This window comes from Muntiacus reevesi, chromosome 3 (genome assembly GCF_963930625.1).
Source record: "Muntiacus reevesi chromosome 3, mMunRee1.1, whole genome shotgun sequence".
NCBI classification, from domain to species: Eukaryota; Metazoa; Chordata; class Mammalia; order Artiodactyla; family Cervidae; genus Muntiacus; species Muntiacus reevesi.
The window spans coordinates 86,928,122-86,945,429 of NC_089251.1; the positions used below are offsets into that span (position 1 = coordinate 86,928,122).

General features: G+C 35.1%; 1 protein-coding gene across 8 annotated transcripts in view; it reads right to left on the reverse strand.

Moving 5' to 3' along the window:
* The window catches only part of BIRC6 (baculoviral IAP repeat containing 6), a 213,817-nt gene that overhangs the window by 157,622 nt on the left and 38,887 nt on the right, over positions 1-17,308 (reverse strand). For all 8 annotated transcript variants that reach the window (XR_010662357.1, XM_065929466.1, XM_065929463.1 and 5 more), the window contains exons 5-10: positions 15,645-15,756; positions 13,676-13,758; positions 11,572-11,794; positions 11,330-11,490; positions 6,415-6,473; positions 761-2,155 (exon numbers count right to left, since the gene is read on the reverse strand). Coding sequence is in view for 7 of the 8 variants with exons in the window: in XM_065929466.1 (XP_065785538.1) it covers positions 761-2,155; positions 6,415-6,473; positions 11,330-11,490; positions 11,572-11,794; positions 13,676-13,758; positions 15,645-15,756 (2,033 nt within the window). In the remaining variant the exon portion in view is untranslated. The remainder of the gene's footprint in view (positions 1-760; positions 2,156-6,414; positions 6,474-11,329; positions 11,491-11,571; positions 11,795-13,675; positions 13,759-15,644; positions 15,757-17,308) is intronic.

Consider the following 17,308-nt stretch of genomic DNA (forward strand, 5'->3'; position numbering starts at 1 on the left):
GAAGAATTCAGATTGATTCCTACCAGAACCATGAATGAGATGCATAACTCTTCCCCAACCCAATTTGTCTGCCAAGCACTGGTTATAGTCACTGAGGCTTCAAGTATCTCCTGGTCCTAAATTCCTACTAAACAATCAATAGGATTATTCACTTTGCCTGATAAGGTCAGTAATTCCTTAGTAACACTACCTGTTACTCTACAAGAGGCCTCAAATATTGCAAAACTGATTCACTGTCTGCAAAAAGTTAGGATTAAATATGACAAGAAACACTTATTTGGCAGAATTAATAATTATTTACCACTTTTATTTCAGAAGAAAATAACAACATGTAATAGTATTTGTGCCAGAAACTTTACATACATTATTTCATTTAATTCTGTCAAGCCTGGAAATAGACTGTCTGTCCTAGTTTATAAATCAACAAAGGTTTAGTGAGTTTAAAGTAATTTGTTCAAGGCTACAAATTTGAGCAGATGCAGCTGGGACTCACAGAAATTACAGCAGGTTATTTTCTTGAGGTTAAAGCAGTGAAGATATTTTCTGAGAGACTTACTAACTTATTTACAATTAGAATCTTTGCCTAGGGCAGTAGAAAAGTATTTTAAGAACAGGTAAAACAGTACAAAGATTTACCACTTCATTATAAACATAATGTCTCTCCATCTATATGGACTCACACCAGGCATACACATGGGTGAATGCCCTGCACACTGCCTCCCTACGACTGACAGAAGAAGCAGACAGGCCCGCAGCTTACCTTTGGTGCACGCACACAGCCTGTCTGTGCCCGAGCAGTAAATGACGGAAACGAATGCGTCCTGTTCCTCGGTGCCCTCCTTTTTCGGAGGTTCCACTTTGGCCAAAATTTCAAAGTTTGAAAGATCTAGTATTTTTACATATCCTCCCTGAGTGGTTATGACCAGGTGTCCAAGAGTAGAAATATCAGACTTTTTTCCTCTCTCAACCCCATTCTTTGAGGTTAACTGCATCTCCTCAGGAGGTTCCTCATAGTCATCCTCTCGGTTATCCAATATATCTGGTGGAAGCAAAATGAGCGAGGTAATTGTGTCCTGGGGATCTTTGATATGCTGGATTTTTATTGGCTCCTCTTCTAATGTCACTATCCGAGTGGCATAATTCATTTTATAAAGTATTAAATATCCACCACTAACGTTCCTCTGCTCAGGTTGAATTATCAAATGAGTCTGTACATCTGCTGGTGATTCATGTTGAATTATACTAATATTTGCACCATTCACTGCAGCAAGATTTGATTCCAGCTCACCTTTCCGTCTATTACATAGTGCAGAGTTTAATTTATTTAAGTTATTCAAGGCCTCTACTTGATTTATTGCACTCAAGGATTCAACAGGGCATGTCCGCAGTCCTATCAATAAATGAATTCCATCAGCACAAGGAGTTATTGAGTCTATACAAAGATTCTCCTCCTCTGCAAACTTTGGCAGCCTCAAACACTGCACCAAAGTCCCAGGCTTGGGAAACACAGAGGTCCACTTCTCAGAATCTGGGGAGGTAAGGTTGGCTGCCGCATCTGCAAACTGCTGAATGTAAGTCACAGGAGGGTCCTGCAACAACAACTGCTCCTGACTATCCAGCTCCATCTCAATGATCTGTGGAACTGTAAAACCATCATCATGCAAACTTTTACTCATTATATTGTTCATCTGTGAAAAGATTTTTCCTGCTTTCTCATCAGATTCCTTGATGCTATAAAGAAGCAAAATGGGTAAAGTCCTCCTTACCAGAGGGGAATTTAATTCTGAGTTAGTGCAGGATTCATTGTCAGTTGACCCTTGTTCTGAAATACTTTCACCCTGAGTTCTGCTTAAACCATCCAGTGACCTGTGAGAATTACTACTAATGGGTGAGGTAGCAGGAGATTTATAGGTTAATAAACCTCCAGCTAATAAACACGGAAAGGGAATGTTGTGTTGTTCCTGGTGCTTCTCCTTTGTCTTTTCACTCTTAGAGCTGGTTAAGCAAGGATTTGCCCCAAGTTCTTCAAGATCCTTAACAGTATCTTCAAGCACATTTGCAACAATCTCCCACTGAAGCTTTTCTGGCTGCTGGAGGATGCTGAGCGCTGTTATATCAAGGCTCACTTCCATGGCTTCCTTCTGTGATGTATGCCCTTTGAAAAGGAACAGTATTCATTACAAATGACCTTGTGAATGTAAATCAAAATCTGCAGTATAACATTTTCATTAATTTTCTTTTAATCATCCAGTCGGTGCATTTTAAACACATTAATGGAAGAATTTAGTCCTTTTAAAGGAAATTTAATCCAAGCTGAGATGAACCTACTCAGAAAAACCATAGATATTAAAGAGTCTCAAAAATCATTTTCAATTTACAACACATTCTCCTGGCAATCTGTGAGCAAAATCCTTTTAAAAAAAGAGAGAGAGAATAAACAGGTTAAGAATGAAGATATTATTAATATCATAATAACAGACTTCTGCCCTTCAATTCTACACCAAAAATACACTCAAAACTATGCATCTGTCCTTTATGCACTTTGCAGAATATCCACGAAACATTACTATAATCTCAGTTCATCACCTCTCTCCCACTCCACATGCTAATTATCAGTTGACTGTCTTAGTATGTAACAGTATGCAATTTAACTCAAACCTCAGATCAGAAAAAATAGTAACCAGAAAAAGTTTCCCAAATTTGTCATTTTAAGTGAAATATAAGCATCTTCTGGGGCTTCTCTGGTGGCTCAGTGGTAAAGAATCTGCCTGCCAATGCAGGAGACACAGATTCGGTAACTGGTGCAGGAAGACTCCACATGCCAAGGAGCAACTAAGCCCGTGCACCAGAACCTCTGAGCTCGCACGCTACAGTCTGGGACGACAACTAGTGCACCCACCCTCCACAGCTACCGAAGCCCCCATGCCTTAGAGACCATGTCCCACAGTAAGAGAAGCCACTGCAATGAGAAGCCTAAGCACCGCACCTAGAGAAAAGCTGTGCAGCAAAAAAGACCCAGGAGAGCCTAAACAAACAAACAATTTAAATGTCTTCTGTACTATCTGCTAATATTTAGTTCATTTCAAGTCAACTACACTACATTATTCCTTACTGACCTTTTGTTTATCGTGTGCTTCAAACTATCCCCTTCAAACAGAATAAAGGTCATTCCTCAGTCTCAATTCTCCAAAAATACCATCTCCCTCTACACAAAACCCTGAAGTGGATGTCAGTCAATCTCTAAACCAGGGATAATCTCTTGATACTAAACGCAAAGTTTCAACTCATCCTTTATTTTTCTCAATAGCACAGACTATCAGGCAACAATCTATTACCAACAATAATATCAAAATCACTCTACATAACTTGGGGAAATGGAAAAAAAAAAACCAACAAATGGAATTGGCTTTGCAATTTCAGATTAAGAAGAACACAGAAAAGGAAGGAAATAAGTATAACTCAAAGTAAGTGCACAGAAGTTTTACCCAAGTAAAGGAATGAACAAGAGAGATTTATGGAACACCAAACACTTGAGTTATACGGAAAGCTCTGTTTAAACCATTTTGTTAACCATTTCATAAACAGTATCTTCAAAATGCTAACAGCTTTATCAGGACTTCTTTATTTTCTGAGCATAATCTTCTCACTTCATATAATGTCACTCTTGTCATCTAAAACAATACCCATGTCTCACTAAGCAGAAAAAGCTTAGTTACAAACTTCACAATTTAATTGTACTAGTAAGTTGTTTATTTAACCACTCATTTGACTATATTCATGTGCAGTCTTTATACTGCCATGTAATAATTACATATATTTACTCTATGAATTCACTCATTTAAACATGAGGTTGAAAGCTGACAGTGAGATTTTTATAACATGTAATAATACACTGTAACTAAATTGTAACTTACTTGATAAGTTACGATAGGAAATTGCCAAGAAAAAGCTATTTTAGTCTATGCACATTTTAAAAGAAAATAAATTAACCATAATTAGTTACATATATTAACCACAGTTAAGACAATATTCAAAGTAAAGGTCATGGGAGATGAGAATATCCATTAAAAAAGAAAATGTAACAGGTAACATTACTACTCTGCTGTTTCTCAACTATTTAATCAATGTCTAGGACTCTACATTCCCCTTATAAGACTGGCAAAGCACAATGACAGCTGTCAATACTGCAGTTAAGCAAAACTGTGATCTTTACTTGCCTCAGAATTTCTCAAACCAACTGGACCACAAAATAAGTTTTTACAAAACATACCTACAAATATCCTGCAGCAAAGTATTCTTCAGATAATCACACTGGGAAACCCTTCTCTACACTGCTTATTGAGCAACTGTCAGCCCCACAGTTCTACCAGACAACTTCCAGAGATTTAAGCTACACATATTCCTGAACCATCAAATTTCAATTTGAATTGTTCTTCAATCTCTTGCCAAACACTCTTCCCACTCTACAAAAGAAGGTGCACTCCTTAATTCTGCTATGTGGACCAAAGAGCAAACTTGTCTTTCCTGTATCATCTAGATACTTTCAAAAATCATTAACTTTCAACTGAAAAACAAACAAAAGTCTCTTAAGTTTCCACTTACACTTTTGAAATTGAGAAATACAACCTATAATTCTTCAGATCATATCATTCAAATTGATGGGACGAGCTTAGAGCTAGTAAATCTAAGTTGTAAAACAGCATTACTTAATTTTAGATACTTCAAGAAGACAATACATTTCCCAATAATATCACAAGCCTTCATAAATTCACCAATAGTCTCTCAATATAAAATTAGTTTAAAAGGTTATACATATTTTACTATAAATGAATGAACCACTTACAAATCCTCAAATAAGGCAAGTAAAAATTCTACACTGGAAGGATTTTTTTTCTCATAGCACAGTTACCTTTCAATACTACCCCTCCCAACCTTATATGAGGTATCATAGAAAAAGAGTCAAAGAAAACACACAGTAATACTCTAGGTACCGGGAAGTGAAGTAAAGAGGACGACAGAATCTAAAGGAAGTGTGAAAGATCAAACAGACATAGATGAAAAATATATAAAGGTAGAAAAGGAATAAGGAAACAGATCAATATATAACAATTACAATTACAATAATACCTACTGAGATCCTTAGACCCAGAGGAAAGAGCTAAGCAACAGCATACCAAGGAAAGGTTAAAGTTAGAATAAAAAAATTTAAGGGCAGAAAAAAGAACATTTAGTTCAAACATTTCACTTTACATAGGAAAAACAGAAGCCCAGAGAGTTTAAGTGACTTGACAAGACTAAAGACTTATTTTGTAAGACTTCAAGCTCTAACCAGATCTCCAGATAACCATAGACCAGTGTATTCTTGTCAGATTTTTAAAAATGCAATAGTAGTCTTTTCTTTGGCCAAGGGGTAACAAACTGGAAAAAGAGCACACTTCATCAGACTTCATTTTTAAATGCAATCAATTATTCTTTCCAGGCCTAATTACACATTTGTGTATTATTCAGGGCAGTTTCCTACTTTCCTTATTTTTTTCATTCTAAGAACTACCTTAAAAGACAAATGAAGGTGAATCTAAAAACCAGTGCAGCATTCTGTTTGGTGGCTTAAAAAAAAAAATTTACAACAAACTAGAATTGAGGACATCTGCTACACTATACTAACTTTTGACATATAACTTTTAACAACTGAACTATCTAAAACCAAGTTTCCTCTAAAGAGATTTCTTAAGTTATGTATGTCCTTATTTCATGACAATGACATCAGAATACAGCTAGAATTTAATAATGGTCACTTCTTTAAAATAGTGGTTACTGCCCAAGTACTGTGCATCACGAATTTTAATCTTAGTAACCAAAATTACAAATAACAGATTTAAATATCACTATTTTATACAATAGAAAATGCAATCGGACTATAGTAAATGACAGAGTTAGGATTTGAATTCTGATACAGTAAAACCTTTTTGAGATGCCTTGCCTGTAACTACATTAAAATATGAGGCCTTTTATACCCCTTTGCCCTAATATTTCATAGGGTTTTCTTTTGGGAATAAGAAATCACTAATTAATGTTAATTAGTGATTTAAACATTATATTTATTTAACAACACAATACAGTATACAAACAAACTGAACATATTTGGAAGAGTTTAATGTCACTGACTTATGTGACAGAGATTTAGTAAGATTCACTTTTAATTCCTTTGGTGCAAATAAGCACTATTTAAATTTTTAGTATGAAACTACATAACATTACTAATTTAAGATCTGATACATAATATTTGAGTTTTTTTGGTATATTAATGAAAATTTAGACTTTGTACTCAGAATACAGATTTGGTATTTAGCTCTACCTAGAAACTATATAAATGCAAGGATATAAAAATAGATTATCTAACATTTTTTTACATACCTGTCACAGAATCTGATCTGGAATGCTCTTCACTGTCTGAATCCTCCAGTAAATCATCACTTTAAAAAGACAAATTAAAAATTTCCATTTCAAAATAAAGTACACATGAAAATGCAAAGTATAAAGTTACAACTATTGTTTCGTGTCTAAAACGTAAGCATCACACAACTAGCTTATGTAATATGTAAGTTGACTGAAACTCTGATTATGCTAATAGTGAATCATCTTATTTTTTTTTTTTTTGAATCATCTTAAAACATTAAATAAATGCTTGCCTGAAATAAAGTGTGGTAATCTCTAAAAATTTATAGACGAATCTGTAGGATTTCAACAACTGAATCGGTGTAGACAGGGACAGTTTGGGTAAATAAAATGAAAAAAAAAAAAAAAAACCAGCTAATAAAATCAAGCACAAGCTTCCAGTAGTAAAATTGTAATAACCACTCTATTACTAGGGATGGGCTTCCCTGGTAGCTCAGACAGTAAAATGTCTGCCTGCAATGCAGGAGAGCCAGGTTCAATCCCTGTATCGGGAAGTTCCCCTGGAGAAGGAAATGGCAACCCACTCCAGTACTCTTGCCTGGAAAATTCCATGGACCGAGGAATCTGATAGGCTACAGCCCCTGGGGTCACAAAGAGTTGGACACGACTGAGCGACTTCACTTTCACTTTCCCAGGTGGCGCTAATGGTAAAGAACCTGCCTGCCAATGCAGAAAACAGAAGTGACACAGGTTTGATCCTGGGTTGGGAAGGTCCCCTGGAGGAGGGCATGGCACCCCACTCCACTATTCTTGCCTGGAGAACCCCATGGACAGAGGAGCCTGATGGGCTACAGGCCAGAGGGTCGCAGAGTCAGACACGACTGAAGTGACTTAGCATTCTACTCCTGAATTCAGGAAAGTTATACCCTAAAACCAATTAGAATAGCTGAGTAAATATGTGTATAGAAGTGTTTTCACAGAAACACACATTCTATTTGTGTTTTGCTCTTGGTTTTATTTATTTATTTTTTGCTTGTTTGGGAGGGGCTGTTAAGAACTCCTTAACAAGTAGGAAAACCACTACAACTTAAGAGTCAAGACAATAAGACAATAGCTGCTCTTCTGCTTTCATTCAAGTAGCCAAGAAATTGCCAGCCTCTCTCTTTGCACCCAATTTTATTCTCAGTCTCCACTGTTAGCAGACAAGAAAAAAAGATATAATTACAGAGCACTCCAGCACAACATTAGGCTGTGTCTGAATGAACAATCAGCACATTTATAGTAGTTCTAAAATTTTGATAAACTACAAAAATTAAAAGATGCAGTTCACAGAAAGGAAAAGTGATTCTCCCTTTTTGAAACAATACACTGCACATCCACCTGAAAGAACTAGGCATTTATAATGCTATTTTATATAAAATATAACCTGGCAATCTCCCTTAGAAATGCTTAAAGTAACATCTGAAACTGGGGTAGGGAGATACTTGCTTAGATATTTTTGACAAAACTTCTGTTTTTTTCAACTGGTAGTAATTACCATAACCAATTTTGTGCTATAACTTAAAAATTTTAAAAAAGGATATGAAAAAGATAAGCTCCTAAGTTAGCCTTAAGCTATTCAAATACTAAATGGCTAGTCTCAGAAAAACAATAAAGATGCTTGGAAAAATATATCTTAAGAGGAAATATTAATGACTGGGAATTTATCCAAAATAAAGAAGTCCAAACCAAGAAAACACAGTAGATTTTGAGGATTTCTGCATCAAGAAAAATAGTCAAATATTACCCATCTACACTTAGATAAAAGATAATCTAGTAGTAGTATATTTTAAAGACAGAATTTAGGCATTCTGAAGCTACTAAGAATGTTAAACAGGGTTGCCAGATAATTGCCTTAATTAAACCACACAAAAAAAGGTTTTATTGTGAAAGTTTTCAAAATAGTATTTTGAAAAATATTATTTGACAGAAAAACACCCCTACTGCCATGTGATAAAATCATGAGTAAAACAACTGAATTGTACACTTAAAAGGGTGAACTTTATGATAGGTAATGATGCATCAATAAATTTCTTTTAATCACATGGATTAAAAAATACTACACACCTAAACGTTAACATGACTTGCTGGTATGAAAATGGAGACTCCATTCAACTTACTTCCAGACATTTTCCAACATTTCTACAAAAATCATGCATTTATAGCTGATCATTAAACAACGCACAGATTAGACGTACCAGCCCTCCCTGCAATGGAAAATCTGTATAACTTACAATAGTTGGCCTTTTGCATCCATGGTTCTGCATCTGCAAATTCAACTAACCATAGTTTGTGTAGTATTCACTTTAAAAAATAGCTGGACTCACACAGTTCAACACTGAACTCATGCTGTTCAAGAGTCAACTACACTTACATAATAGACACTAAATTTCTGAAAGTCTTTTACATGAAATAAAACCTTTTGCAAAGTAATAGACATGCAAAAAAATATATGAATAAGTTTAAAATGCTTAGTTAAGAATATATGTGCTAATAGTACAGATGTATCTTAGTTTTGGTATATAACTAAGATATAGAACAATAGAGCAACTTTAGAGTTAACTCAGGAAATTTTTGCCAATTTGAAAAACATAACATAAAAATGAGGCATCTAGACAAAAGGTTAATTCGTTAAAATTAAACGTGTCATGAATCAGCCATGGATTTACATGTGTTCCCCATCCTGAACCCCCCTCCCACCTCCCTCCCCATCCCATCCCTCTGGGTCATCCCAGTGCACCACTACAATACTGTAAAGTAATTAGCCTCCAACTAATAAAAACAAATGGAAAAAAAAAACAAAACAAGGCACATGAAAAAAAAAAATTAAACGTGTCCTTGGGACTTCCCTGGTGATCCAGTGGTTAGGAATCCGCCTTCCAATGCAGGGCTCTCCGGTTCAATCCCTTGTCAGGGAACTGGGCAATTAAGCCCAGGCACCCACAACTAGACAGGCTGCACGCCACAACTATGACTCATGCAACCAAATAAATTAAAAATACGTTAATTAAATTAAACACACCCAAAATAAATATTCTTCCTTAAATAAATTCAGAACAAAGACAAATGTTGCCTACTAAGTAGAAATAGACAAAAAACAATTTCTAAGCAAGCTACATTGTAATACTTTAAACTTCTTGATTAAGCTTTAATTCAGTTAATGTATTATTTCTCAAGTTAATGAAACACAGTATATTCTATATATATATTTTATACATATATACTATAACTTGTGCCTCAGAGGCAGAAGTGGTTTGATTCATTATATCCAATACCAATCCAACAGAAATCCTGCTGACCCTGGAGGAGAGGAAGCAGGAAGAACTGGCTTGAAGATCCACCTCTTCAGCTTCCTCCAACCACCAGAGTAATCTTTGTAATCTTCTACCCAAAAAGATTTTAAGTCTCTTAAAAAAGTAGGCAGAGGGATTATATCTCAATCCCAGTACACTAGCTCAGTGTGGACACCTGTCCACCAGAAATACTGGATATACGTTTACCTAAAATGTAAAACACTTTACCAAGGTGTGTGTGTGTGTGTGTATCTGTACAATCTTAAAAGTGCATCTTGATTCAAATTTTAATCCTCAAATTATAAAACTCTTGAGTCAAAAGTTCTAATTAAAATCAGTGTGTTCAGGACATACCAATTTCATTATCTTCAATGAATAATTTTCCACTAATATCTAAGAAAATCAGAGATCAAGCAGGATTCACTTTCAGTTCTATTGGCAAATATGGTCAAACTCAAGACTACAATGGGCCAACTGCTTTCTCATTAAGCTCTCACAGGGACTTGAAATAACTGAGAACACCATGATGCTTTAACCAGCCTGTTCCAGAGCTCAGACCACATTAATTTACAGACCCATAATTTCCACAAACTATTAGCAGCAGGGACTAGACATTTAATATGCAGTGAATTTGCCATTAAATAATGAAAAAAAACTCCATTAGTAAAGTTTTACTACCAAACAGTGAGGTAAAATGATTAAATCACTGTGGTATACATAACACCAATCACACATCAGTAACACAAGAAGCCCTTCAAGTGAAATGACAGATCTCCATACAAGACATCTGATCACAGTTACGCAGGCTCCATTTCACATTACTGCCTTCAGAATCTTACAAAATGGTAGCTGCTATTGCTTAAGACCAGCTAAGCGGCCTATGGAACCCTCCATTCTGCCTCCATGGGACCATCACAAATGTTGCTCTATAATCCAACCCAGTTCAGAGTTACAACTGCAGCGCCTCTTGGGAAACAACTAGGTGACAAAGGATTATACTCTGACTCCCTCTCCCCTGCACAGACCAAATAGAGCCACAGAAATCATGAAAACCCAGAAAGGCTGAATGGAAGAGGACCCAGTATAAGTCTACCAGAACCTTTCATTGGCAATGACTATTGTACAGTGATTATTGTACCTCAATTCACTGCTGACTACTAATACATTTAAATAAAAATTAGATTATATAGCCTAACCACAGGTTATTTCACTATTGATTACCATTTCTATATTTTAGGTGCTAATGAAAGAAGGAGAAATGAACCAAATGATTCAACGGCTCTATGAAAAGATCTAGTAGAAGGTAAAATTACAAGTCTGATCCAAGGATTTCATTATTTAGAATTTATATTTCAGTGGAGTGATTATTCCATTGGTATGGATTGAGACAGAAAATAAAATATGTTTTACAGACTATGGTGTTGATAAATGAAAATTTATTTCAGGAATTATACTGTTCTTTTGGATTTCTAACCAAACAGTGACACTCTCTCTAATCTCTTGATCAAATGCTGTCTCTTTAATTAAAATTAAGAGAATATACAATTTAGGAAGAGAAAACACTTAATTTCTATAAGTATTATTAAAACAAATTTACACACCTATCTCCTTCCAACTTTGGTATATCTGAGCAACTAGAGGAGTCTTCCAGCCATGCCAAAGTTGGTCTCCTGGATTCAACTGCCGAGTTTGGTTCTCCCGACAGAATAAGCTGTTGTACAATTGCTGGATCGTACGCATTAATTTCAAACTTTAAGTGCACCTAAACAAATAAATGAAAAGCCTAAATTTACAACTGATTTTTTTTCAGTTACTGATTTGTTCCTTCAAAATTAAAACATACCTTCATAAGTTTGGAAACATCCCATATACAGATCTTTCCTCGTTTTGTTGCAGCAGCTAAAAAGTGAGGGCAGCTCCCGGACCCAAAGCAAGATATTCGGTCAGTTCCATCCGTGCAAGGAAACTGTGCAGGACTTGTTGCAAGAGTGACTGACAATGGTACATTCTGTGTATGCTCACCTTTCACAAACGGGCAGTTTGGGGAATGTCTCTCGTGTTCAGACCTTTACACAAATTAAAGAAGGGAGGGAAAGTTTACTGAGCAACTAAGCTGTTAAGTCTGTAACACTAAAAGAGAACTCTACGATATTTTTTCTTTAAAAAAAAGAAAAAAAACAAATAATTTAACCCTGAATATTCACTGGAAGGACTGTTGCTGAAGCTGAAGCTCCAGTACTCTGGTCACCTGATACAAAGAGCCGACTCACTGGAAAAGACCTTGATGCTGGGAAAGACTGAAGGCAAAGGAAGCGGGTAGCAGATGATAAGACGGTTAGATAGCATCACCGACTCAATGAACATGAATTTGAGCAACCTCACGGAAATAGTGGAGGACACAGAAGCTTAGTGTGCTAAAGTTCACGGGGTCACAAAGAGACGGACATGGCAGCAACTGAACAACAACATTCTTTAATTAAAGACTCAAATACCAAAAATTTCCACTTTACTGAGATCACTGTAACATATTAACCACTCACTTTAACAACACTGCACCTACAACTTACCTACATCCATATATAAATCCTGGACAATTTATAATACAACAAGGTGTCTTACATAAATGCTTTTACATAGCATCTCCAGGCACATGATGTTTGAAATGGATTCTGTCACAGCTAAACCTTATTTTTTCTCTTTCTAACTTTATCTGAGTCTTAACTTTTTAATTAAAATGTTATTTAAATAAGTGACATTTGACTATATAAAATACAGCAAAAGACACACTTCAAGCCTAATATCCAACCCCAGTAATCTCTGATCCCATATTCAGATAGCCATGATTATACTCCTAAAATACTTATAAATTTATACCCATATATATACACACAGTGGAGAAGGCAATGTCACCCCACTCCAGTACTCTTGCCTGGAAACTCCCATGGACGGAGAAGCCTGGTAGGCTACAGTCCATGGGGTCGCTAAGAGTCGGACACGACTGAGCGACTTCCCTTTCACTTTTCACTTTCATGCACTGGAGAAGGAAATGGCAACCCACTCCAGTGTTCTTGCCAGCAGAATCCCAGGGACGGGGGAGCCTGGTGGGCTGCTGTCTATGGGGTCGCACAGAGTCGGACACGACTGAAGTGACTTAGCAGCAGCATATACATACAGAATAAACAGTTCTGTTTACTTTAAATAAACAGCTTATTATACGGTTCATTCTACAACAGCTTTCCTGATATAATAATGTACTGATGATGATTAATAGAGAACTGTTTATTCCTTTAACTGCTGCATCAGTCAATTATATGAATATATTTTATTTATCTAGTCCCCTCCCAAAATGCGTGTAAGATTTTCCAGTTTTTCACTACAGTGACCATTCGTGTTGTGCATAAGATGGTACCTGATAAATCACATTATACAAATGTTTGCTATTATTACTATTTCTATTAGTAGGGCCTCAGGGTAGTTATGTAAAAGTGAGGTTCCAATACATGATCTCTAATGTTTAACTAAGTTCTCAAATTTTACACACCAGAACAGACTCCTTAGAATTACTTTAAAATCAGAAATGTAAATCATAAGGCCCTCCCTCCATGGACTCCCTAGTGATAAGCTGCCCACAAAAGAACAGGCTGAACTGCTAAATTTAATCATGCTTTTAAAATTTATTTTGTCATAGCCTTCTAGTTTTCAGTCAGAGTATACTTCCATTTTTTGGCACTTCTAACAGGTACAGACCTTGGGAAATCAAAGACCTCAGAGATCCTGTATGCCAAGTGATATGACAGAGCACAGACAGCATTACCTCACTCTCTTAGAACAGAGGTAAAAATAGAGATGACAAAAGGCAAGAATATTAATATACAGATCAGAAAAATAAAATATAGAAGCATATTCATAGAACTTAGCCTATCATGTTCAGAAAAATCAAGACTCACCAAGGTTCATCAGTAGGTTCCCAACAAACGAGACATACACTACAAGTAAAACACATGGCTCTATCATCTCCAGATGAGGCAGGCTGCAAATTCGTAAGGAAAACAGAAAAGGTTTGTCAATATTAAAATAGCTTAATAAAAATTCTTCTAAATAAGTTCATAATTTTAGGTAAAATTCCATATTGAGGAAAAGAAAATTAGCCTATATTATTAATGTTAGGCTTCAACAATATACTTTTAATCCCCAAATGGTTATATATTTGCTGCTTTGTTTGAAAAATTCTGTCTCATCAGCAAACAACCACCGAATCAAATATGCAGTTACACAGTCTCAATCTCTGGTCCAGCATCTTGTAATTGTACTACTAAAGTATTTTAAACATAGTTACATATACAAGAGCAAATAGTCTAACAGATTTGTTTTGAAAAACTGAATTCTATGCTACTATATAAGCAAGGATAAACATAATTTTTATGTTTAATAAAAAATGAAGTGAACATAATTCATGTAACATTCCTTAAGTAAGACACTTAGGACAAGATGATACACACACACACACATATACATACATATATATATATATAAAATCAAAACCTGAAATGAAATATACCTTTGAAAACTAAAAATATTTTTGAGTACTTACTCTACTTAGTGTAATTATATTTTTTAGAAGACTGAAACTAATCAGCCCCTAATATAGGTAGAATATTCTAGAAAACCTATGATTTGATCTCTTTGAAAAAAATGGAATCAATGAGCAACAGCTCAACGGAAAAAATATCAAGCTGTGACTTAACAGAGGCTGTTATATGAAACAATACCAAAAAATAAGGAAGATAAATTATTAGGAAAAATAGTCCTTATTCAATCCTTAATTCAGGGAAATAATTTTAATAATTCTAATACTAGCCGGTCTCCAAACAAATCTATCTTTAACTGGAAATCTGATGGACTTCGAATCAAATCTTCAAATATCTTGGTTTTCTGATATAATCTTAGTTTAAGATACTCCAAGAACACCAAGATAATGAAGGAATAATTATTCTTAATGTCCTTCATGACAATAACTTCAATGTATCCAAAGTTTAATTTAGTTCCAAAATTAAATAATCATGTCTTATGCAAACTGACATGTAATTATTAATTTCTTAGTTTTTTAGCAATGGCAAAGCACTGGTGAGCCAGTCAACATTACTCAGTTGAAGTTTCCTTTAATTGGTTTATTATGCCAATCTAAACTCATTTTTCTTAACTTGCTCTACTTACCTGGCTCTGTGAGGTTTTCTATAACGTCCCATTCTCATGTCTTATTCTCACATTCATCCTTACACTGTACACCCTCCTCTTTTCCTACATAAAATTATGACTCTTTCCCCTAATTAATTCTCTTTCCACATTTCTTAATCAATTCTTCAATATATATGTATTTAACTCACTGTACTACCTGCACTGCTGCCCCCACAGCTGTCTAACACATGAGTGATTCGCATCCCAATAAAGTTAAAATTTCAAGAGTAACTGCCATGTACTGCTTTTATCACACTATCTTAATAGACATACTCCTCTGTCATGAATGAGTAAGTCAAAACTGAAAAACACACACCTAGAGAAAACACTTCTCGAGACACAAATCTGGAAAATACTGCCTGTCTGCTGATGATTACATATAAAAACAGATTAAATATAATATACATTAATATGTAATCTGCAAGAAAATAGTTATAAGGCATTAACTCAGTTGTTTTTTTTTTAACCTTTTCACCTTTTATACACAGTATGTGATATAGAGAATAGCCAGTGAGTATTATGATCAAAGAAAGGTATAAGAACAAAACTCACATTACAGACACACAAGCACAGAGCCATGTCCATAAAATAATATACATGTTGAAAAAGTATTCAACGTTGACAGTCTCACTAAAGGCTACAAAGTCATATGGAAAAACATTTTTCAACAGCCTTATTTACCTGATGATAAAATCCAGCTTGAGCCATGGGATCTGGCTGTGCCCATCTATACCCTACATGAGGCCATGAGGTAAACGTCTCCCGTCTGTTGGCTTCACTATACATCAATGATCTAAAAGTAAACATACTTTATGTAGCCAAAGTTAGGCATCAAATTACAGTGACACTATTACTCACCACTGAAGAAAAAAGCTTACTGGATTATCAACAAAAACTGGGAATGTTTAATGACCAAGTTCAAATTTGTATTATAAATAATAAGTTTTAGGAATTTCCCATGAACAGAAGAGGGAAAAAGAAACATAAGATGGCTACAACAGATAATTCCATGGGTAGATCAAATTAACCAATGTTGCGTAATAGCGATCAAAGAGCAGAGAATCTGAAAATGTAGAAGCACAGAACCCTATGCTTTCATCAAGTGACAAGTATGCATAAATGGATAAAATCACAGCCAAAGAACAGTAGTTTTACCCCAATCATATTGAAAAAGTATATTCTAGTTTAAGTTTTTTTTAGGTAGAAAGCAATTTATATGTTCTATCTCGAGAGAAATCCTTTTCCAGGAAATCTGTACTTTTCAGGGGATTATAAAAAAAAGGAAATCTTCACATGTTTTCATTAAAATAATTAGCTCATTGAGACTGAACCTGCAACAACAATACCAGAATATCTTTTTAAAAGAGACTATCAAAATTAGAAAAAGTCCACACAGCTTCAAATAAGAAAGGACCAGTATGCAAAGTTCCTCTTCCTAACACAGAAAAGAAACTGATTCAATAAAAGAAAGCGGTAAAATTCATCACAATGAGACCAGAAAAATACTTTTCTTTAAATTCTTCCCTTAAATTAGTACATGGTTTCCTATAATTTTGCTAATGAGATTTAGGTTTAACTCATAGTTGTGTCCTGATTTGGAAAAGAAAAAATAATTGTTTGATCAGGCAACAGTCATCTTCATGTTTTCAGAACAGAAAATCTGTCCACTTAAGTTATACTACCAAACAAAAATAGCAATAGCATCCAGTAGACCCTTACTTAAACCTCCAACAGACCTCAGAGTTCATCAAGGTTTTCATAAGGGTTCCTAAAAGCGTATTTAATGAAATAAAAACCACAGACTACATCAAAATTAGTATTTTGAGATATTTTAAAACCTCCAGAACACTGAAAATCCCATCTAAAGAATGCATTTTCTAAAACAAACCAATCACCACAGCTTACACTGATTTCTTTAGAAAGTCTCCTACTGATTGCAAAGAAAATAGCTCTGAAATTATAATTTAAAGATAGGCGGGGCTTTCAGACAAGAAACACTGATTCTAAGTACATATCCTTCCTTTTTTCCTCTTCTCCAGACATATTGCAAAGACTATTTTAATGATAGCCAAAGACATATTACATGACAGTTAAGATTAAAAAGGACAAGAGACAGCAGGGTTACTATGGAATATAAAAATACCTCCCAAATGTTAACAACCAATAGAAGTTACATACATAATAAAAAAAAAAAAAAAAACACTTAACAAAAAAAGGGCATCTGATTAAGTAGTTTCGGTTTACAAAAGGATAAACTAAAAAATACTGCAAACTAATATAAGAGAATATGGGAATTCCCTGGTGGTCCAGCGGCTGGAACTCCACAGTTTAGCTGATGAGAGCCC